The 24,006-nt window shown below is 40.0% G+C and overlaps 3 protein-coding genes across 9 annotated transcripts in view; 2 read left to right on the top strand and 1 right to left on the bottom strand.

Annotated features, from left to right (window-relative positions):
* Window positions 1–162: 162 nt before the first annotated feature.
* LOC134648973 (FACT complex subunit spt16) lies at window positions 163–20,347 on the bottom strand. The gene is made up of 17 exons (XM_063503644.1): window positions 20,172–20,347; window positions 19,990–20,100; window positions 18,170–18,331; window positions 17,440–17,739; window positions 16,744–17,159; window positions 16,423–16,567; window positions 15,228–15,387; window positions 11,317–11,556; window positions 10,368–10,566; window positions 9,366–9,763; window positions 8,793–9,006; window positions 6,997–7,251; window positions 5,850–5,997; window positions 4,965–5,100; window positions 2,478–2,778; window positions 998–1,156; window positions 163–372 (listed from the first exon to the last, which is right to left on the bottom strand). Exons 1-17 carry the CDS (start codon window positions 20,235–20,237, stop codon window positions 366–368), a joined length of 3,417 nt encoding a protein of 1,138 aa, XP_063359714.1. The 5' UTR covers window positions 20,238–20,347; the 3' UTR covers window positions 163–365.
* Window positions 20,348–20,885: 538 nt separating this feature from the next.
* On the top strand, window positions 20,886–22,823 carry LOC134649159 (DNA repair protein RAD51 homolog 4). The gene is made up of 5 exons (XM_063503873.1): window positions 20,886–21,205; window positions 21,282–21,492; window positions 21,582–21,759; window positions 22,228–22,350; window positions 22,558–22,823. Exons 1-5 carry the CDS (start codon window positions 20,943–20,945, stop codon window positions 22,821–22,823), a joined length of 1,041 nt encoding a protein of 346 aa, XP_063359943.1. The 5' UTR covers window positions 20,886–20,942.
* A 329-nt stretch (window positions 22,824–23,152) lies between these two features.
* Window positions 23,153–24,006, top strand: part of LOC134648943 (TRPL translocation defect protein 14) — a 35,633-nt gene continuing 34,779 nt past the window's right edge. For 4 of the 7 annotated variants that reach the window (XM_063503587.1, XM_063503592.1, XM_063503589.1 and 1 more), the window contains exons 1-2: window positions 23,153–23,362; window positions 23,571–23,638. In XM_063503587.1, coding sequence (XP_063359657.1) covers window positions 23,299–23,362; window positions 23,571–23,638 — 132 coding nt within the window. In that variant the 5' untranslated portion in view covers window positions 23,153–23,298. The remainder of the gene's footprint in view (window positions 23,363–23,570; window positions 23,639–24,006) is intronic. The other 3 variants (XM_063503588.1, XM_063503594.1, XM_063503593.1) reach the window with 3 other exon arrangements.

Here is a 24,006-nt window from a genome sequence, read left to right as displayed (position 1 = left end):
AAGCTGTAGAAAAGTATTTTTGCTGTAAATAATGTACAATTAATTATGAGAATTTAGTGCGCTTGTGATAAGTTAATATGTAAATCAGTTAACGAAATTTGTTAGACTAACTTATTGTTATTTATTTTTCGCGCGTCATTGACAGAGAAATAAAACATGATGATAATAAAATCTTACATTTATTTGAAGTTTTGTTTTTATAAATTAACGTAATGGAATCGAATCGATCTACATACATACAAACAGGCATCCTGATTTTGAACATACAGACGGACATGGTAAACTAACAGTAAAAATTAATTAAGACGCGAGTCGTGCGTGGATTGAGACCCGTTTAACTCCGCTACTTGAGATGGTTTCACTTCTTATTTCCTGAAACAAGGAATATAACATTATAATTATGCTAACTTTGAAGATTAATCCTTCGAACGTCAAAAACCCGTGCAAAAAGTCGTGCCCGCGGCGCCAAGAACGCTTATAAGTACTATGGTGTATGTTGTTAAAGTAACCTTCAACGTTTCCAGTTTATATTTGCTAGCTTATGCTAGAGATATTGGCGTGTGCGTGACATTATTGGGTTTAATCAAAAGGTTAAGAACAAAAGAACCTTAGCCAAGAACGTGTTATGACGTACGCTGGCAAAGTAACCTTTACCTTCTTGCTTTCAAGTAAGGTTTATATTTGCTAGCTAGTACCAACTTCTACATGGCGTATGTGTGAAGATTTTGGAACGCCTTGACGATTTCCTTATTTCAAACACTGTACGTACGTTAGATGAGTTCAAAAATGAATATAAGACACTTTAAACTCTCGCGTTTTGTACACATATTTAATTACACAAACGGGTCTACCGCGATATAATTTCATTGTTTTTACCTTTAATTCCGACGTTTCAGCTGAGTTGCACCAGCTGTGGTCACGGAAACAATGAAATTATATCGCGGTAGACCCGTTTGTGTAATTAAATATTTGAATGTAAGAGTAGACAAGTTGTTACTTTTGCTTTTTGGAGCTGCGTTCCTCGCGCGAGTCGTCGCGGGAGCGCTTGTGCCGGTCGCCGGAGTGGCGCTTGCTGTCGCCGTTGGACTTGTGGCTGCTCGACTTGCTGCTGCGGTCGTGGTGCGACGACTTGTGCTTATCGCGATTCTTTGACGGACTGGAAAGAAAATGTATATATTTCTTAGTGTATTCGTTGCTGATTCTACTGTTAGGTGAGTTTAGGTTCTAACTGATCGCGTAGTTACATACTACAAAATAGGTTCTTTAGAAACGTTAAGGCCAAGTCGAGGCTGATGTACGCCTCATATGATAATAGATACTCGTAAGAAGATTAATGTGTTACAAATTGTAATAACTTAAAAATCTTATCGCGGCTTCGTATGGTTAAAGTATAAGTTCTTTCTATGGGCTCTTATGACTCGAGCTCTTGTGATTGGAGCTGGAACCCTTATGATTCGAGCTCGAACTCTTGTGGTTCTTGTCGTCGTAGCGCGACATGTCGCGGCCGCCCTTGCATTTGCTGACAAACTTGCCGTTGTATCTTAGCATTAGTAATATTTGGAACCTTACCTGCTGCTACTATGTTTCGACGGGCTCTTATGGCTCGAGCTCTTGTGATTGGAGCCGGAACTCTTGTGATTGGAGCTGGAACTCTTTTGATTGGAGCTGGAACTCTTATAGTTCGAACTCGAACTCCTGTGGCTATTGTCGTCGTAGCGCGACATGTCGCGGCCGCCCTTGCATTTGCTGACAAACTTGCCGTTGTATCTTAGCATTAGTAATATTTGGAACCTTACCTGCTGCTACTATGTTTCGACGGGCTCTTATGGCTCGAGCTCTTGTGATTGGAGCCGGAACTCTTGTGATTGGAGCTGGAACTCTTTTGATTGGAGCTGGAACTCTTATAGTTCGAACTCGAACTCCTGTGGCTATTGTCGTCGTAGCGCGACATGTCGCGGCCGCCCTTGCATTTGCTGACAAACTTGCCGTTGTATCTTAGCATTAGTAATATTTGGAACCTTACCTGCTGCTACTATGTTTCGACGGGCTCTTATGGCTCGAGCTCTTGTGATTGGAGCCGGAACTCTTGTGATTGGAGCTGGAACTCTTTTGATTGGAGCTGGAACTCTTATAGTTCGAACTCGAACTCCTGTGGCTATTGTCGTCGTAGCGCGACATGTCGCGGCCGCCCTTGCATTTGCTGACAAACTTGCCGTTGTATCTTAGCATTAGTAATATTTGGAACCTTACCTGCTGCTACTATGTTTCGACGGGCTCTTATGGCTCGAGCTCTTGTGATTGGAGCCGGAACTCTTGTGATTGGAGCTGGAACTCTTTTGATTGGAGCTGGAACTCTTATAGTTCGAACTCGAACTCCTGTGGCTATTGTCGTCGTAGCGCGACATGTCGCGGCCGCCCTTGCATTTGCTGACAAACTTGCCGTTGTATCTTAGCATTAGTAATATTTGGAACCTTACCTGCTGCTACTATGTTTCGACGGGCTCTTATGGCTCGAGCTCTTGTGATTGGAGCCGGAACTCTTGTGATTGGAGCTGGAACTCTTGTGATTGGAGCTGGAACTCTTTTGATTGGAGCTGGAACTCTTGTGGTTCTTGTCGTGCTTGCTCTTCTTGTCGTCGAAGCGCGCCATGTCGCGGCCGCCCTTGCGCTTGCGGTCGAACTCGGCGTCGCCGCGCTCGTAGTTGCGCTCCTTCTTGTCCTCCTCGGCGGCCTCGCGCTCTAAATCTGACCAGTCCTTGCCGGATTCCTCTGCTTCTTCTGTAAAGTTAACGTTTGTATTTAAAATATATATTGGTGCTTTATTAATATTTTATTGTTCGCTTCACACAATAAATGTTTTAATTTGATATAATGTTTTTAAGCAGGGCAATTTTGAACTTTATTTCCAAGTGACAAGAGTTCAATTTTGTGTAATGTCTAGAGATGCCCCGAATAGTGGTTTTGGCCGAATACCGAATATTCGGCCCCTCTCTCGGCCGAATACCGAATATTCGGCATGACATGCGAACATTTTAGTCACAATTATTATGAAAACTGTCCGCTAACAAAGCTCAACGTTAGATGACGTTAGCTAAGATATATTTTTGTTGAACAGCATTAATGAATAGAGTCAAACAAAACAGACTGATGATAAAAATAAAATGTTTTTTAATCAACAAATGCTCAAAAAAGGGTCTTTGTATTTAACAACTTTCCAAGAACACATTCTAAATATATACTTGGTCAACCAGATCTTGACAGTAGAAAAAGGCGGCAAATTTGAAAAATGTAGGCGCGAAAGGATATCGTCCCATAGAAAATTTGAATTTCGCGCCTTTTTTTACTGACAAGATTTGGTTGACCGGCTATACCTACATAATTTTTGGTTATTTTTATTATGCAATTGTTCTTTTTAAGTAGGTGCTACAGATATTCGGTATTCGGCCGAATAGTAGACAACATTCAGCCGAATACCGAATATTCGGCAAAGTGGCCGAATAGGCCGAATACCGAATAGTTGCCGAATATTCGTGGCATCTCTAGTAATGTCACCCCTATGGTCTATAAAGGAGGGAGGAAGGAGGACACTAGAACGCGCACTCTGTTTGGGTTCTGATTTTCTCCTTAGTATCTCGATAGTGTATCGGCTGAAAATTCTGAAGGTTGACTTTATACGTCCCACTGAAGCGATATCAGGTAATTTGCTTTCATATAGGGTAATTCGGCAGTAACTGGCTAGTAAGGTGGCTAGTTATTGAAGAGTGGCCAGTTATTGAAACCTTATACTAAAATAAATTCTGTTTATAGGTAAATAAATAAATATTAAAGCACATTTTTTACACAAATTGACTAAGCCCCACGGTAAGCTCAAGAAGGCTTGTGCTGTGGGTACTCAGACAACGATATATATAATCTTGATATAATATACAAATACTTAAATACATAGAAAACAACCATGACTCAGGAACAGATATAGCTGGGCAACCAAATCTTGTCAGTAAAAAAAGGCGCGAAATTTAAATTTTCTATGGGACGATATCCCTTCGCGCCTACATTTTTCAAATTTGCCGCCTTTTTCTACTGTCAAGATCTGGTTGACCAAGTATATCTGTGCTCATCACACAAATAAATGCCCTTACCGGGATTCGAACCCGTCCTGGGTTTCACTACCCGCTAGGCCAGACCGGTTGTCAACAAAACCGGTCAGTAGGTGAATAGAAATCGTTTTTAGTTTAGGGTGGCCAGTTACTAACAGGTGGCCAGTTACTGGCGCATTACCCTAAGATAATATAAAACGGAAGAAAAAAAAACACTTTTTTAAATGTTGATCTGAGATTTGAAATCTGAAGGATTGAGATGACACCTTCATTGAGATCAGGACAAGTAGGTACATACTTATACCTAATGCTCTAAGAAACATTGTTGTAAAATCAGAACCTTCTTTCTGGTACACGTAGTCGATAGTAGTTGTACGTTGGTCTTACCCTCGCCTTCACTGGACCCGTCGGACACGTCGGACGCCTCGGAGTCGTACTCGGAGTCGTCCTCGGACTCGTCGGACTCGACGTCGGTCAGCTCGTACGCGTCGTCCTCTTCTGAATCATCGTCCGCTTTCTGTACACGATAGTAGTTGTACGTTGGTCTTACCCTCGCCTTCACTGGACCCGTCGGATACGTCGGACGCCTCGGAGTCGTACTCGGAGTCGTCCTCGGACTCCTCGGACTCGACGTCGGTCAGCTCGTACGCGTCGTCCTCTTCTGAATCATCGTCCACTTTCTGTACACGATAGTAGTTGTACGTTGGTCTTACCCTCGCCTTCACTGGACCCGTCGGACACGTCGGACGCCTCGGAGTCGTACTCGGACTCCTCGGACTCGACGTCGGTCGGCTCGTACGCGTCGTCCTCCTCTTCTGAATCATCGTCCGCTTTCTGTACACGATAGTAGTTGTACGTTGGTCTTACCCTCGCCTTCACTGGACCCGTCGGACACGTCGGACGCCTCGGAGTCGTACTCGGAGTCGTCCTCGGACTCCTCCTCGGACTCGACGTCGGTCGGCTCGTACGCGTCGTCCTCCTCTTCTGAATCGTCGTCCGCTTTCTGTAACACAAATACGAAGGTTTGGTTATGTTGAAAGATACAATCAGATCCCAAATAAGAAGCTGTTTGTTTTAGTTCCGTACACGGCGGGAAGAAGTTGATAACTCGAGATATTTTATTGAAGAAATTTGAACTTAAAATTAAATTGAATAAGGTTCACTTTTCTTCCCGCGAGTTATCAACTTCTTCCCGCCGTGTACGGAGTTAATAAGTAGGTGGCAGTTGCGGAATGCTGTAAGACGGGTAGTCAGCAGTAAAAATCGTTAAGCGAGCGAAGTGTTTAATCATTCAAAGACGTCTTGTCAGGAAAAAAGTGTGTGCTGGAGTCGAGATATACGTCTTAACAGACTCAAAGGAATTTGAACCTTCTATTAAGTAGTTTAATTTTATATTCAAATGGCTACGCCGATGGTCAAGAGTGTCAAGACTGTCTATGGAATCAAGGTGCAGTGAGGTGCTTCCATTAAAATATATAATAAACATTCCTTTGAGTCTAGCCTAGCAAGACTGCTCACTCGTGCCGCTTGATGTAAAGCTATAATGGACCCTAATTCACGGGTAATAGAGTCGATACTCACTTGCGCAGCTCCCTCTTCATCCGTTTCATGGTCGAGGACAGACCAGCCGCCATTAATTTCCCCAGCCGCTTCATGACTTTGGTCCAATTAACATTGGATAGCCTCCGAATAGCAGACGTCATATCAACCTAATGAGTACCCTAATACAAAGGTAATAGAGTCGATACTGACTTGCGCAGCTCCCTCTTCATCCGACTCAGGGTCGAGGAAGGACCAGCCGCCGTTGTCGAAGAAGCCCTCGATGTCGTCCGTGATGGTCTTCATGACTTTGGTCCAGTTGAGAGATTGGATGCCCTCCGAGTAGCGGATGTCGCATGAACTAGAAACAAACATCAGTTTTGTTAATAGGGAGTATTACTGCAATGTTTTGCCGCCAGAGTGCAGCACTAGCGACGTAAGTATACCATAGAGTAACTTATACACACTGTACCTTAAACTGTTTTTTGACAAGTTTTCACAGACAATAAAATATGACATTGAAGGCGGTTTGTTTACAAAGGGCCTTCCCGGGACACGCGAAATCGAAACTCAGCTATCTGCCTCTTTATCACTCGAATATGCAAGAGTGATAGAGAGGTTAGATAACAAAATTTCGACTCTCTCGTTTGCGGTAGACCCTTAGATTGTGACTAATTGTGGGAGTGGCGCCCCCTACGCAGACTTTCGCGTAATATTCCCTATTTTAAACGTTACCCCAGACCAATTGGCTGCGCGTAAGTTTGTCTCAGGTAAGGTCCAATTTCCTTCCAAGGCGCCTTTTTCTGTGTGGACCCGCCGAATGAAGTTTAAAGCGTACAGTCGCCATCAAATATTTCGGAGCGGCCAAGGTGCTCACAAATATCTGAACACGCCTTTATTGTCAAGGCGCTAGTTGCGTGTTCAGATATTTTTGAGCACCTCGGCCGCCCCGATATATCTGATGGCGACTGTGCATAATATCTTAAAATATGTGATGTAGTTTTGTAAGCATATCAAATTCTGCAAAGGAAAGTGCTTTTATAGAATTGGGTGAATCAACTTTTTCTTGTCACTCGTTGCCATGGTTACGTTTTCCTGAGTCACTCTTTAAAACCTAATTTTTAGGCATTTAAATTCACCATACACTTTTTTGTCATACTTATAAACCCTTTCCATTGAGGGTCGTTTACCAAGCGTGTCAGAAGGTGGTGTACACTGTCTCCTAACAAACTATGCTACTATTGTCTCTTGGCTGACCGGACAGAATAACAACAAGAAATAGTTGATCCATTAAAAATTTAAAACCATGTAGTTTATTGGTTGTCCCATATTCGGCTGGGATTCGATAGGTTATACTCACTTGAGCCACTCCTTGACATGGTCGAGCATATTCATAGGCACAGCATTGACCATGGCCACCTTCTTTGCATAATCCTTAAACACGAACACCATATCGAAGTTCTTGAGATGGAACTGCACTCGTTCAAAGTGGACCAGTTCCACGTCCTCTAGCGCGATGACGAAGGGCGGCCACTCGGTGAGGTTGACAAGCGCGCCAGACGTGGGCTGCAGGAGGACAGTGCTGCGGAACGGCGCGCCGGGGAAACCCAGCTCTCTGCGGAGGGAGGATGAGGTTTAGTACAGGCTTAGAGGGGTTTAACCTGTCAAATCCCACGATGTGACGTCACCATAAGCGTTGCGGCTCATATATGAGCCGTGGGAGCTGATGAGTTAATCACAGACCAGACATCCTCCAGACTGAGCATAGCAGCGCTATCCCCTCTGCCACAAATATACGGTAGTTTTACTCCATTTTCGAGTCAATGTCTTTGTGTGACGTCCGTGTCTTTGAACGGACCAATCACGGCACGGGACTCGCTCACCTCGTCCCCCGCACCCCAGTATTTTTGGCAGCATCGGTTTCATGAAGTAATTGCTCTAAACTCCGTCTAGAGGATTCCTATGGGTTTAATATACAGTATATCACTGACAATCCAACCTCTAGACTGGCTTAGGCCAATTCTTTCATCAAACCGATGCTGCCAAAAATACGGGGGTGCAGGGGGACGAGGTGAGCGAATCCCGTGCCGTGATTGGTCTGTTCAAAGACACGGACCAATCACGGCACGGGATTGACTCGAAGATGGAGTAACGCTACCGTATGTGTGGCAGAGGGGGTAGCGCGACTATGCTATGTCTAGAGGTTGTTGGATTGTCTGTGCAGTATATACAGTCACAGTACAGTAATATACAGTCTGTCACAAATAGACGTTATTGCGTTAACCTTTTGGACGCCAATGACCGATATATTCGCACCGTAGGTTCAACGCCAAAGACCGATTAATCGGTCACAGACCACAGAGCAACATCGACCTACGTGCATATACATAAAGTTCAACTTCAGTTTTGACACTTCAGTGATGTGGCGTCTGAGTGACAGCTTTTGTGTTTGACACGGCGTGGAAAAGGTTAAACAAAGACAAAAGAATACTAAAACGCGTTCTGCAGTTGTCACTGGCAACACATTTAAATTCATGGGAGGGTGGTATTCCATCTGTATTTCATCATCCATGTGTGATTTGTCTTACATTTTGATTGAGAGAGAGAGAGTGAGACGCCATGAGATTGGACAAACATATTGGACAGATGGAATACCACCCTAAAGCCCCGTCTCCATATCGCGCGGCAAACCATCGAACATTGGCTCCGCAATGGATACCGGGCTGCCGCGCGAGCCAGCGAGTTGGCTATTTATTGATTTATTGGTCGTACTATTTATATAGTACGAGTAAAACCTTCGAAACCGGCAGAACGAGAGCAAAGTGTGAATGTGTGTGTTAACCTCTCGATTGCGACCTTCAATTTATACCGTAATTCTAGCCTGCTATAATTCGCCTACGGGAAGTACGGGATCGTTGCAAACATGCATGTTACATGCCAAATTCATCTCGCTTCATAGTTACCTTTCCTAATCTTACTTCCTATCAGTGGCGGCGAGTCCATAAAAGCCGATTCCCGCCGGCTTACCTGTTTTTTGACGTTTGAGCAGAGTTGTAAAGGAAATATGTGAGCCAAATTAGCCCCGGCTTGCCTATGGATATTTTTGACGCGCCGCCACCGCTTCCTATACATAGAGACATAGAGTTAGCTACTCACCTGAACGGCGTGTCAAATTCAATCTCCTGCTTGGTCATATTCTCCACCCTCTCGCAGAAACTCTTGAACGCGACCTTGAGTTTGTGCCGTAGTTCCCGCTCGCTCTGCTCGGCCGCCAAGTCGTCGCGGTCGTGCATGTGCTGATGTTTGCCGAGATCAGTTGTGATCTCACCCACTTCTGTGTAGAATTGGACGTCTACGTGTTTCTTTTTACCTGAAAATGGAAATAATTGAGAGATAAGCAGGGTTCGAAAGGATAATTATCAATGATAGTTATCTTGATAATTATGTCTTGATATATGATTTTTATGCCTGATAATTATCGATTTGATAATAACCTAATAACATTTATAAAAAAATAGCAAAAAACGCCCCATTATTTTTTACTATGAAAGGATTCAAAGTAAATAAATATAGCACCATCCAATACCTGAGATAATTATCCGATGTTTATCAGATGAATATCGCGATAGTTTTCAAAGACTATAATTATCTGGATAATTTCGAACCCTGGAGATAAGCACTGAATTGATTTATAAAACGTGTTTTATTAAAGCACCTAAAGTATCTTACCAAACATAATAGCATGTTTCAAATGGAAATGTAGCAAAATGATCATTTCTCCATCACACGGTTGGAAGAACGCATTCTTTATATTATTATACAGTATATCCACTTTGTCTCCTCTCACTGACGTAAATCTGAACCCGTTTGTATGCGCTTCGAGCGATCCACTCATTCTCTTAGTAACTATATTCGGCCTTATGTACAAATCCTTTAATTTCGGGTTTCCTTTGCTCTGTGATAGTACTAGCGTGTCTTGTTTGACTAAGTCTTCCTTTTCGCGTTCCTCTGCCTCTCTCGTTTTGAATTTCTTTTGCACTTCTTTGATGAGTCTGAAGCCGGTATTGAGGTTGGCTGATGGTGGGGAGATTTCGCCAGGTTCTTTCGTGTTGGTACTGCGGTATGTGCTGTAATTAAAATTACCCCTATAAGTTTGCTTTTCCTTAACAAAACGAATATCTATTAAACCTAATCCTACGTAATCCGCTCTTAAAAGTTTCTATCGAATTAGTGATCTAAAAGATATAAATTAAAGTGCTTGCGGGCCAAAGTGCTTTTTTCTAAAACACCCGTTCATGAAAAAAAAACACTCATAGCTATACGCTACTTTTTCATCGCCGTTGATCGGCCTTAGAACAAAGCCGAGTAGAGGAATTGTTTCCCTAGTGGGTCCACACAAAATGAGGCGCCTTACGAAGAAATTACTGCGAGGAACACCTCGGTCTGTGTAGACATGCCTCACCCGAGGCAAAAGCACGCCTGGCCGCAATGCCTCGGGCAAGTTTTCACAGACCAAACTGCTTCGCGTGGCAACTTCCTCACAAGGCGGTGTGTTCTATGTGGGCCCTATTATTTATAAATGGTCAAAACAAATTTGTCAGTAAATAAGAACAAAAAAAAAACTATACTCATCCTTTTCTTTTGGGTGCAAGTACTAGTGTAAGCCAAAGTATGATTCTCTCTGTCTATGTTTGAAATGAGACAGTCCTTTGTCAAACTATAACTACTCACACTTCTTTAACGAATGTGGCGTCAGGTTGGGCGTAGTTCCCTCCCTCATTCCTCCCCATAGTGGCTCCGGGGTGGAAGAAGTTGATACGCAGGTACGTGTAGTCGCCCTCTACCGACTGGGAGATGTTCTTGATGGTGGAGATGTGGAATGGTACAGGCACGCCGAATACCGGCAGGATTACCGTTTCGTATTTGCGATCTGAAAAGATAAAGATGCTAAATAAATTATATGCAAGGTTACATACAGTTATTCCAGAACCTTCCTACAGGAACCCTATAATCGTGACACAAACAAGAAAATCGATAGTTATATCCCACCACCTACGATATACTTTAAAGTTATTACAATAAGGTAGAAAATCAAAAATAATTGTGTTCAAGACATACCGACGTAAAGTTTAAACTCCATCACCTCATTTTCCGTAGGCATTTTCCTTAGATTTCTTGTTTAGAGTGATCGCGAGGTCCCTCTGATACTATTTACGTTTTTCTATTACTTGTGGCTCTGTGCGCTGTAGACGTCGCAACACAAACCTCCATGGCGCTTGGCGCTCATGCTTTGGTTTCCTCCGAAAGCGGTGCCGTCATATAGCGGCCGTCTCCATACAAATACTACGACATCCGTATTTAGCCGTATTATTTAGTATAGAGACGGCCGCTATATGACGGCACCGCTATCTTAGGAAAACTGATCTTTACTCAGTCAACGCTAAAGTCGAAAATCAAATGTAAAATTGGCAACCAATACTCACCAACGTAAAGTTTAAGCTCCTTCACCTCATTCTCCCTGGGCATCTGACTGACACTTTTATAAGACACCGTACTCTTCCGTATTATTTAGTATAGAGACGGCCGCTATATGACGGCACCGCTATCTTAGGAAAACTGATCTTTACTCAGTCAACGCTAAAGTCGAAAATCAAGTGTAAAATTGGCAACCAATACTCACCAACGTAAAGTTTAAGCTCCTTCACCTCATTCTCCCTGGGCATCTGACTGACACTCTTATAAGACACCGTACTCTTCCGTATTTTCTCATTATCCTTTCCCCCGGATTGTTTCGCGAGCCGCTCTTTAGCCTTCTCGTTTAGAGCGATGGCGAGTTCCCTCTGGTGCTCTTTACGCTTTTCCTCGGAAGAGTGCTCTGTGCGGAGCTTGGACTCGATGACGGCTGTGCGTTTGCCTCGGCCTGTAATTTGTTTGTTGAATTAATATTTGCTGACATAATGGAATCGGAAGCAATCAAAAAAGGCAATACTGATATTACTCTATTAGCTATTTTTCAAGTCCGTGGCGGGATAAGTAAAGTGTCATCCTATGGAACTTGCTAACTATGTAAACAGACCGCCATATTGAAATTGTCTCTGAATGATGAATTTACTAGTGACTTTTGTTTACATAGTTAGCAAGTTCCATAGAATGACACATTAAATGATAATGGTGCTTCTTTTCTAATCTATATTTTAAAAAAATTGGGATATCTTTTCTGGACTTAGGTAAGGCTAATGATATTTGGTTACATTGATACTTGTTTGGTCTCAACATTAAGACACTAAAGAACAAGAAAACTAGTCATTTTGTATGGATATATCCACACTGACTGACCCATGTTCATTGCTCAGGAGTGTGTGATTACTAACTAGTTTGTTATGGAGTATATGCATGTTGGAATTCGCTGGGTTTCACGCCGTGCAACTGAGGCATGCCAATATTGGGTTTGTAGTAGATCGTGAAACTCACCTCCATTCTCTATCCGTCCATGATTGCATGTAAGTAAATAAAACAGTATAAATCACACAGCTTTAGTTAATACAATGTACATTCTTGTTCAAATGTACAATATAATGTTAAAGCTTTGGTAAAAGCTACAAGTGCTACAACCCCTGAACTGTAAATCATATGAAGATAAAAATTGTATTTTCGACAATTATGTCTTATCAAGTGGACACAAAATGTTTTGTTATGCCAATTATTATTCAAATTAAAATGAGAAATTAACAGTCACCTCTTCTTGTAATACGAGGCGTATGGTTGCTACAAAGGAAATGAGTGAGAACGCAACAACTTATGCTACATGTGCATCCCTTTTTACGTCTCAGCTATTGTGTACTCTTAGGACAAAAGGTAACATTCGTCAGTGTAAAATAAGACGCTACAGCCTGCAGCATGTAAGTAAAATGAGGTAGATATGGTACCAGGCGCACGATTGTGAGCTATTAAATATAGGTTACGGAACCTATATTTAGTAAGTCGTATGGGTGACGCCAACCTGTCAAGTTGTCAAAATCGTTGGATCTAATTTTAGTTTTGTCAACCATGAACGTCACACGTCTACATAAATAAAAGGTTACAGCCGGGCTAGCACATGATTGGCGCGACAGTATCTTGCGGCGAGATAGACTACCCGTCCCTCTTCAATTAACATAGTTAGAAAAAGATGGGTACTGGGTAGTATATCTCGCCGCGAGATACTGTCGCGCCAATCATGTGCTAGGCCTACAGGCGTTAATATGCTATTAGAAATCATCCTCATAGACAATTGACAAACGTACTTTTTGCGTGAGAGTCACAAATGATTTTTGCTTAAACCAGTGGCTCTTAACCATCCGTGGACCACTGGTGGTCCCTGTAAATATAAAGTACAGAACAAACCTTTGTTAACACATTCATTGCCACCCAGCCAAACAAGACAGCGCCAGGCCACAAAAATGTCGTCATATAAACAGAGATGTACAAAATGGTTTTAAAAAGGCATTTAAATACAAAATGCAAAATACTTTTCAGATTTACTATTTCAAATGCAAAATACCAAATAGTTTTGCGTTTTGTATTTCAAATGCTAAATGCAAAATAGGTATTTTCAAAATACTTTTTCAAAATACTTTTTCAAAATAAAATACCTTTTGAGCAAATCTCAGATATTTTTATTTATTTTAGGTATTTATCATGACAAATAGAGACACAATGCCGAGCCGAACAAAAACGTCTAATATCATGGCAGGGCACCTTATGCATGACATTTTGGTCATATTTATCAGTACGCGTATCAATAAATTCTGTTATGGTATTAATAATAGTCCGTCGGTTCCTGTCTCTGCGGCCCTGACCACCGGCAGCTTGGGCCCTGCCCCGCTGCTGGCGGCACCCTAGGTTAGGTTTTTTATAATGTGTTTATAATATTTTTTTATATTATTTTTGTAAGTGTTTTTATATTTTAATTTTATATACATATTGTAAAAAACCAACCTAAGAAGATAAATAAATAAAGGAAATAATACTCACTTAAAATAATGTAAAAAAACTAGACTAACGAAAAGAGAGCCATGGCTCCATTTTGTGACTTGTGTGGCCATTTATTTCGGTTGATTGTGCATCTAGTTCTTATTTTATTATTATTACACTTTTCTTTTATTAATAACAACTGGACTGGTATTGTTAAAAAGTGAAAAAAACATCAGTTTTTATTTATTACGCTTTTTAACAATACCAGGGGGCCGATTTTTGAATTTCGATCGCTCGATTTCGTCACTCGGTGGAAAACGGCGAGATGCTGATTTTTGAAATACGAGCGATATAAATTGTGAATTTAGTGGTATTGACCACTAGTTTTTGATTATATTAGTAGAATTTACATGCCTAGTAGTGGAGATATTACTGAACGAAATACACGAAATCGAGCGGTCGAATTTCAAAAATCGGCCTCCTGGCGCTGGCGCCAGAGGGCCTACCGCGAACCACGTTCGACGTGTTGCCTCCCTTTCACACTTACGTACGAATTTACAAGTGCGACAGAGAGGCAACACGTCGAACGTGGTTCGCGGTAGGCCCTCTGGCGCTAGCAGGCGCCTCTATCGGTCAAATTCGGCAATACAAGCGTCATTCGTTCATTTCATTTTGTTTGACTGGTAATGTTGGCTAAACTTAATCACAAAGTATTTTGCATTTTGAAATGAATATTAAAAATGCAAAATACGTCTCGAAAAGTATTTCAAATAAAATACAAAATGGTTTTTACTAAAAGGCATTTAAATGCAAAATACAAAATAGGTATTTTGCATTTTGTATTTGCATTTTAAATAGAAGTATTTCAAATAAATCGCATCTCTGCATATAAAGCTGTAGTACCACGATCCCGCCTATCGGGTCGTCCGGCCTGGGAACGAAATCATAAAATACCCGATAGTCGGGTTTTCGGCACTGAATGTGTTAATTTCAGTTGTCAAAGGGATTATCATCCAAACAGTTAGTGGTATATATCACTTCAATTCATTCGAGGGTAGGTTTTGCAGTTTTTTCACCACTTTTGTTTGTTATATTTACGAATTTCGTAATATTTACAAATTAAAGTACGTTTCCTTCCCCCGAGGCACGTTTAAGGCTTCGTCACACAGGCGCGTTTTCCGGGCGGCGCGCGAGCGTTTTATATGTAAAAGCGGCGCGCCCCGCTCTATCACGCGCCGACCGGAAAACGCGCCTGTGTTACGAAGCCATTACACAGGCCGGGCTACTTCGGCGCCTCGTTCTGCGTGCACCCGCCTATTTGGCAGCATGAAAGGTTAAGAACCACTGGCCTAAACCATTGTAAGCCACTCACCATAGACTAGGAATCCTCTAGACTGAGTTTAGAGCAATTATTTCATGAAACCGATGCTGCCAAAAATACGGGGGTGCGGGGGGACGAGGTGAGCGAATCCCGCGCCGTGATTGGTCCGTTCAAAGACACGGACCAATCACGGCACGGAACTGACTCGAAGATGGAGTAAAACTACCGTATAAGTGGCAGAGGGGGTAGCGTTACTATGCTCAGTCTAGAGGATGTGTTGTCTGTGGCCACTCACACACAACCTCAGCGCCACTCACCGAGTATCTCAGTTTTGTTTTCCTTCTCATCTTCCTCGTCCTCATCGTCATCTTTGAGGAAGATGCCGATGTTTTTGATTTTCTTCTTAGACTGTGTGAGGAGGGATGCCGGCTGTTCCTCGTTTACAAGGACCGTGTCTCCGATAAACAGCGCGTATGTCTGCAAAGAGATAGTAATACATAGATATTTTTAGGATTCCGTAGCCAAATGGCAAAAAACGGAACCCTTATAGATTCGTCATGTCTGTCTGTCTGTCTGTCCGTCTGTCTGTCCGTCCGTATGTCACAGCCACTTTTCTCCGAAACTATAAGAACTATACTGTTGAAACTTGGTAAGTAGATGTATTCTGTGAACCGCATTAAGATTTTCACACAAAAATAGAAAAAAAACAATAAATTTTTGGGGTTCCCCATACTTCGAACTGAAACTCAAAATTTTTTTTTTCATCAAACCCATACGTGTGGGGTATCTATGGATAGGTCTTCAAAAATGATATTGAGGTTTCTAATATCATTTTTTTCTAAACTGAATAGTTTGCGCGAGAGACACTTCCAAAGTGGTAAAATGTGTGTGTCCCCCCCCCTGTAACTTCTAAAATAAGAGAATGATAAAACTAAAAAAAATATATGATGTACATTACCATGTAAACTTCCACCGAAAATTGGTTTGAACGAGATCTAGTAAGTAGTTTTTTTTATACGTCATAAATCGCCTAAATACGGAACCCTTCATGGGCGAGTCCGACTCGCACTTGGCCGCTTTTTTTGAATTGAGAACAGAATTTTGTAAAATGACTGATAAAAACAAATAATTATTTCATTAAGTCATCATGCTGCTGGACATTTCTCAAGAATCGACCTACCAACGCCGTTTACACTGTGTATACTGGTGTTTACACTTTGCTTTTTTACTGGCACCTTGGCCATCCACAGGAACATACAATACAAATACTCTTTATTGCACACCTCATTACAGAAAACAATACAAAGAATACAGAAAAGAAGAGGCCATAGTAGCTTACTATAGTTTACTTTCTTAAGTGCCTACAGATGGCTACCAACCAAGCTTCCGACGATCCAATTTCACTCCGATCTTGGTCTTGGCGCAATACAATTTGGTGGTAAACCACCGGTCGGAAACCCATACGTGTAGTAGATGCTTAAATGTAAACCTTGTAGGTTTATTAATCCTTACCTTTCCTTCTTTATCAGTGGCGGCACTGTTTGTGAGATTGGAAAGGCCGATGTTGATGTTGAACACCATTCCCTTTTTAGCCACCACATTGGTCTTGGGACCGATGACGATGGAGCTCTCTCGAAATTCTATACCCATTGAAAACCTAGAACAAAAAAGATATTAGTAAAGAATTGACAATCAACCATTAAGTATTGTCCTTGTCAAAATAATTGCCCTTAGATCTATAGGTATTTATTTTATCTAGTTAGTTTGTTTTTTTTCTCATTAAGTATTAAGTTTTTTATTCATGCAATCACTATCAAACAGCTCATTACTTACCCAAAGGACTTTGTGAGATTATCAACCAAATTCGGTTTCTCTTTCTTAGCCAGTTCCAGCCCGGCCTCATAAACCGCCGACAACTTCGCTCCGGCCACCAATTTCTTCATCACCTCCTCTTCCAAATTCAACAAGAAGTTATAATTGCTCTGAATCTCGTCAGATGGATTGACCAGCAACGTACGGACAATGTTAGAGCAATAAGATTTATATCTAGCGCCTAGAGAGCATACTATTGCGCCGAAGTGTAGGTGATTTTTGTCGGAGACTGCACTGAATTTGAGACTGTAGTGGCCTCCGGATTGTATGATGGCGGGGTAGCACATGTCCACTTGGCTTGTGTCGACGCCTGTGACGTATTTCTTGTCTGATATTGCAGCTTCGACGCCTTCAGCTAGTTTTGTATGTTTTACTTTCTGTGAATATGGTAGTTTTATTAGAATTGAAGCTGAACACTTGTACACATCAACAACTTTAATTTACTCAACCACCGCTACGCTAGTCAACATTTCCGATGTACCCACCTCTGTGGGGCTTCCTGAAATGACTCAACTAAAAGGTGTTTGCAACTCTGTAACTTTAGGTTTTCTGATTTGATAAAATAATGTGTTATGCACAACTTTTTTCTTTTTAAGTGAAAATTGGAAACCTAATTCCTTTCACAAATTAACAATAAAGATCGTCTTCACAACTCACCTTGTCTGAATCAATAATTTCCATGATCTGGTCTTTTAAATACTTCGTGAACACATCAACTGTGACCAGACATGCTTTTTTCACTGTAATGATCTCCGAGTCCTCCTTCGTAGCCATGAGATTAGCGAATGACGCGCTGACATCCACATTTTCAAACTTTTCGGCTTTGAGCGCCACTTTCCAGCTCTCACAGAATTCTCCGGGGAAATTATCTTTGACGAATAGACCTACTGTTTTGCCATTTTTTGATTTTTTCATCTCCTGTATAAGTTTGTTAATGTTTTCTTTATCTTTATCTGTCTGTAGAGAGAAAAACGAGATATTTGTTAAAGGAATGTGTAGTCATCCAAAATAGAGTTAAACTAAGATAAGTCTGCAACGATTTCGATAGCACACGCAGTGCAAGTGTTATTTAAACGTCATAATTTCATAGAAGTGAAGAAAGACAGTTCTTTGTACAATGAGTCAGGTAATTTGACCGTGACGTCACTTGTTCTGTTTTTCGTAGCATTAATAGCAGCAAACTGTTTATTTTATTTTATGTTATTGCCGCTACTGTATTTCAATTAAAAGATTTTTCCTATGTTATCAGTTGATTTTATATCCATTATTAATTTAAACCTAAAAAAATATTTGTTATATGTAATATATAATATTAAACCTGTGTTGTGTACAATAAAGTGATTACTACTACTACTAAATTTAAACAAAAGACACAATGGCAACTTACTCTGTCTCGCACAAGTAACTTAGCCGGAGGTAGATCTGAGTCTTCTTTTGAATTCTCTATGGGTTTGAGGAAGTCAATTTTCTTCTTGCTGGCCAGGAAACACATGGCGTCTTCTGTGAGGACTGTGATTGTGTCTGGCAGCTCATAGCCAAAAAGCCAAGTCTGGAAAATTTTAATAAGTTGTAGTGCTTTAGATTACTATGGAATTATCCATAGAGACAGAAGTAGAAAACAAAGACATCCAAAAACAAGATGGGTAGATGAAATCCGTTTAACCTTGGGGCCATACTGGTCCAGAGTTGCAGAGGACAGAGTACAGTCAGCAGCAATACTTGCTAAGCAGGCGAGGTGTTCACAATTACCTTAACGCCACTTTATTGTTAAGAGAATAAGACCGACAAGACCGTGTCAAGGTAATTTTGAACACCTCGCCCGCTTAGCAACTTCTGCTGCTGACTGTATAGTGGAGAAGGTTGGAGGAGGCCTACGCCAAAAGGTACACGGAACTGCGGGACATTTCGTAGTTAACAAAAAAGAAATTATATCAATTTAATGTCCGTTGAACGCAAGGATCGTAAATAAATGGCTATACACCGTGTTTTTTTTTATTTCCTTTAATTTCAAGGGTGCATTCCTGAGCTTAAATCAAGTAACTTTCTCAAAGACACCGATATTCTAATTAACTCCATTTCGGAGATAATCAATAATTTATTTTTTCCCTATAAGGCCTCTACAAGCGTGTACACTTGCCTTAGGGCCGGTTTACATATTGATTAGTGTTTAGAATGAGTTCATACATTTGCTACTAAACTTAAGTACAATCTCGGTCAATCAATGTTCGAAATGACATTGATATGTCACAGATTTCAATTGTTTGGTTGAGTTAAATGTAATGCCCGTGTTACAACAACGCTATATGCTACATTTAATTACTTTTTAAACTTTTTGTTTTGTAAAAAAGCAAAAAAAAAAATTTTTTTTGAAAATTAACTATGCCAATTAGTTATCTTAAACGTACTTAACCATACCCCGAAGTTAACGGAATTCAATAAAAACAGGGTGTATAGATAGGTAGAATTCGATAGATACAAAATGTGGTTGGTACAGGTAAATTCACACATCTTTACTTTAAAATTATAATTACATGCCTCAAGACACTGATAAAAAGGTTATGTAAACATATTTTTGGAACATTGGCTTGTAAAGGTGTTGATGATGAAGTTCTGAGGAAAAAAAAATCTGGTAATAATGCTATTGTGCAATATTGTGAAACTGTGCTCTGGTGTGCGAGCAGGACATTGCAATAGGCATAGCGCTGCCACACTCATACATACACCAAAACATCATGCAAAATTGCAAATTTGTATCAGTGTAATAAACATATTGCTCATCAGTTAATACTATGTTTTTGGATTTCCTGCTGTTGAACGTTTTTTTTTTCAGTATTTAAAATAACCTATTAATTAATACTTGACTACGTATTAGCACTACAAATAAACAAATCATTGAAATTGAAGGCCCTGATATGCAAAGTCAATGGTGTTGATTTTTACATGTTTATGTTTACTGAAATTTCAACCTCAAACGTGCCGTCTTTGTCTCACGCTACGGGTTGTCAGCTGTAGAACAGAGAAGGCACGTGCGCAGTAGTAGGCTTTCGCGCACAAGCGTGTTCACAACATTTTATAAGAGAAAAAAAGTGTATTTAAATAACAAAATTTAAGCACTAACTGCGCATACAGCTAGGTCACCTTAATCCCACGACGCAATTTCTAAATACAGTTAAAAGAAGCCAGCCTTTTAACTCGATAATTACAAACCTGTAATGCTGTAGACTTGCTGTAAAGTGTTTCCTCGTCAACTCCAACGCACGAGACAATACAATCAACTTTTCCTAATGCATCTTCGCTTTTTGAGTCAGCTGCAGCACTCTGTAAAATTGATAATTTGATTAAATCTTACCGAGAACGGTGTATTTTGGAACACACGAAATGTAACCCACCTTCCACGCAGAATACAGCTTTTTCATACGTCGGAAAAATGCGTCTTTATCGAGCGTTAAAGACATGATGGTAAAAACTAAATTATAAACTTAACTTATAAGAATATCTAAATTAAAGTGTGTTTCGATCTCCTTAAAAATATTCACGACATCCGTCTGTGTTTTTGACAGCCAACACAAATGGCGGGCGTCGGCGGGATTAGAGCGGTGCTCTTTTACCAATACTACCAACTATATAGTAGATTTAGACTCTCGCGCGAGCCACGAGACGAGCCGCGAGCCGAGCCACGAGACGAGAGTGTAAGCGGTGGGCTCGCGGCTCGTCTCGTGCGTGGCTCGTAAGCTCGTCGAGCTAATATAATTTAAACACTAACGGCACGGCATAAGGTTTATAACCGAATGACAAGCCGAACGCGAGTGTAAACGGTGGACTCGCGTCTTTGGCGCGGCTCGCGGCTCGTCTCGTGGCTCGCGCGAGAGTCTAAACCGAGTGATAGAAGATACACTCGTTTCGTTCATTTCGTTCACATCTTGTTCGACTGTGTCAAAGAGTAAAGTAAGTATGACTGTGTGCTGGTAATGTGAATTTAATACGAACTTACAATGTAAATGTAAATTAGTACTATCTGTGGTATTCGACTGAAAGGGAACTTAGGGAACTGTCAGTGTCAAATAAAGAAAACAAAACATTTAAATTTTGAAAACTGGAATAATTTTGAATTTCATATACTGAAAGGGTGGTTTATCATTATAGCAGAATATATAGCTAAGATGCAAAGGTTAAAAGCCGAGGAACATGCTCACTTATCTGGGAGCGTGTTAAAAACTTTGGCACAAAATCGCATAACTACAATTTTAGCGTTCCTGCAGGAGGATCCAGGAAAGTTATCAACTCTCACAAAATTATCGCTTCCTCAAGTCTTGGACATAAGAAACGCTATTTTAAACAAATATGCGGCTCCTTTAATAAAACTTGGTTCATTAAAACTTGATACTTTAGATAGAAGAAAATGTTTAAACACTGGTATTCTCAGGTAAATAAATGTGTTTTTCTATTTTCCATTTGATTTAAGTAATGCTTTTGTTGTCTAATAGTTTGTTATTTTCCAGTTTAGATACTGCTACAGGCGGTGGGATACCAATAGGCTATATTACTGAGTTGTGTGGTCTGGCCAATTCAGGAAAAACGCAACTGTGCTTACAACTAGCCATAAACAGTGTTAAGAATTCAGAGAGTAGTGTACTTTATATAGATACCAAAGGAGACTTCTCCGCTGTGAGGGTACAGAAGATATTAGATGCTTGTGGCTATTCACATAAGGTATTAATAGAATTTGTACCATATTTATTATGTCAAAGGCATTTTTACAGACCCTCTAGTGTAAACACGACATTTTCAACTTATTTCAGGAAATGGCATTGATAATGATCAAAATAAAAATAGTCCATGTATGGACAATGGAGGAGCTATTAGATTTCCTCAAGAAACTTAAAAACCAGACAATAAACATTGAAAACTTTGTTCTTGTTATAATAGATTCATTGCCTTCGCTCATGTTTCAATACCTTGGTGATGATAACAAAGTTGGTAAGTTTTTTTTAAATATTGGTCCAAGCAATCAAATGCATATGCGAATCAGGGATCTATATCTGAATCCCTAAAGTCTTTTCTCCTATCTTTGCATTCCCTAATATTGTTTGTCATAATGATCAGTTGTCCTAACACTAAAAACCCTAATTTTGGTTTCCCTAATTATTGATTGCTTATCCTAATGTTATTAAGCATATTTTCTTTTTTGCGAGGGTTGCAGTTCTAACTCTAACCTAACCCACTTTTGTGGCAGCAAGTTCTAAAACCTAACCATTTTTCAGAACCTTACATTATGGAAAATAATCATTATGGCAATTGATCGTTAGTGTGTGCCCATTAGGACAAAGGGCAAGTGACTTTAGGACAAACGTTGTTAGGGATTCAGAATGACACCCCGAATCAGAGGCTGTCACAGTTCAAACTGAAATGTTCAGTCTTTTTTGATTATTAATCAAATATTTCCAGGTTTATCATTTTTGAACACCTTTGTGAATTATGCAAGATACTTGGGCAAGCACTTCAACTTAGCCTTTATTTGTGTGAACATACAAACACGATGGGTGGACCAAGAAAATGCTGATCTGGAAGGTATACTGGGTCAACCAAATTTTGTCAGTAGAAAAAGGCGGCAAATATGAAAAATGTAGGCACGAAGGGCTGTCATCCCATAGAAAATTTGAATTTCGCGCCTTTTTTTACTGACAAGATTTGGTAGACCATCTATATATCCCTTGGCTTAGACTATCTTTACACATATTTTACATATCTAGAAAATGAAAATTTATTTTATTTCAGATGATGGGGAACAGGCTACTTCATATATGAAAGAAACTCATTATAAAGAAAAAAGAAACCGTTGCCTCGGTAAATACTGGCACACAATCCCAATGATGGTTATGTACATAGATAAACAAGAGAGAAATTCTAATGATGGGTCTTCTTCTCATATCTGTTTAAATATAACTGTGATAATTTATAATTCACTGATAAACAATAGTCAACTCTCAGATAGAAGTAGTAATGGTTGTAATGTTATGTTAAATAATTTAGGTATTACCTGATCTGTTTAAGTCTAGCTCATTTGGTAGTCTATTACGAATAAAATAAAATACAGTTGCATATTTTATGTTTTCATTCAGTTAAGTAATAAAATCTTTATATAAAATCTCATCAAAACAAACGTGTGTATAGTTGCGGTAGTTGCATCTCTTTCGTTAATATGTCAAATGAAAGTGATGCACGATGCGTACTTTGTTTATTGTGTATCAAACCCTTTATTTGAATAAAAATTAGGTATCGTGTACACTAGCTTTTGAAAAATCAATTGTAGTCGTTGGATATATTTTGCATAGACTACAGACTTCTTCATTCATTCACCTCGCTTGCAGCTCATAATCTCATTCATTTTATTTTCGCACGCCTGACAGGCGCTGCGTGTCGTACTGTGATGGCTTTTAACACTTTTGTAAATTCAATATTTTTATGATATTTGTGTTTAGTAACAATAGTCCTGTAATTTAATTTAAATCCATATTAATGTGCTTACACAAAATGGCGAACCAGACACAGAAAATCGTCTATAAGCTAGTACTTACTGGAGGTGAGTGTCGTATTTAATTTAGCTTAATTTATTTTTATTTCGTGATGTAATTATTTTGTTTCTTAAGTTACAGTACAGTGGGTTGGAAATATGTGATTTTTAGGTATATCTGGTCAGGGGTGGTTGCCCCTCGGTAAAGTTAATTTTAAAAGCAACACGTGGAGCTTTATTATTCTCCTAACTGAAACCATTTCATGAAATATTTTAGGACCCTGTGGCGGCAAAACTACCGGACAGTCTCGTATATGTACGTTCTTCGAGAACTTGGGATGGAAGGTGAGCATTTATTACACTCCATTTGTTTTATTTTTAATTCTATGCTTGCTTGCTCTATTTGTCATTTAGAAACTAAAATCAAGGTTAACGTAGTATGTGAATAAAATAAAATTATTACAAATTATAGATATATACATAAATATTTTTTCTGAATTTTATTCTTATTAATAGTAATTATAGAAATAGACGAAATAGTGTCATCAATTCTTTAGCAAATTGTCGACAGAGATGTGCCAGATTACTTATAGAAATAAACGATGTATTCGTATTATGACTGTTTATCGTAAGCACAAATTCTTTATTCCTAATTTAAAACAAAGTTCCCAATTATCTGGTGCATCTCTTTATATTTTCTTAAAAAAAACTGA

Source organism: Cydia amplana, chromosome 6 (genome assembly GCF_948474715.1).
Source record: "Cydia amplana chromosome 6, ilCydAmpl1.1, whole genome shotgun sequence".
Classification (NCBI taxonomy): Eukaryota; Metazoa; Arthropoda; class Insecta; order Lepidoptera; family Tortricidae; genus Cydia; species Cydia amplana.
This window is presented reverse-complemented; position numbering and strand designations above follow the sequence as displayed.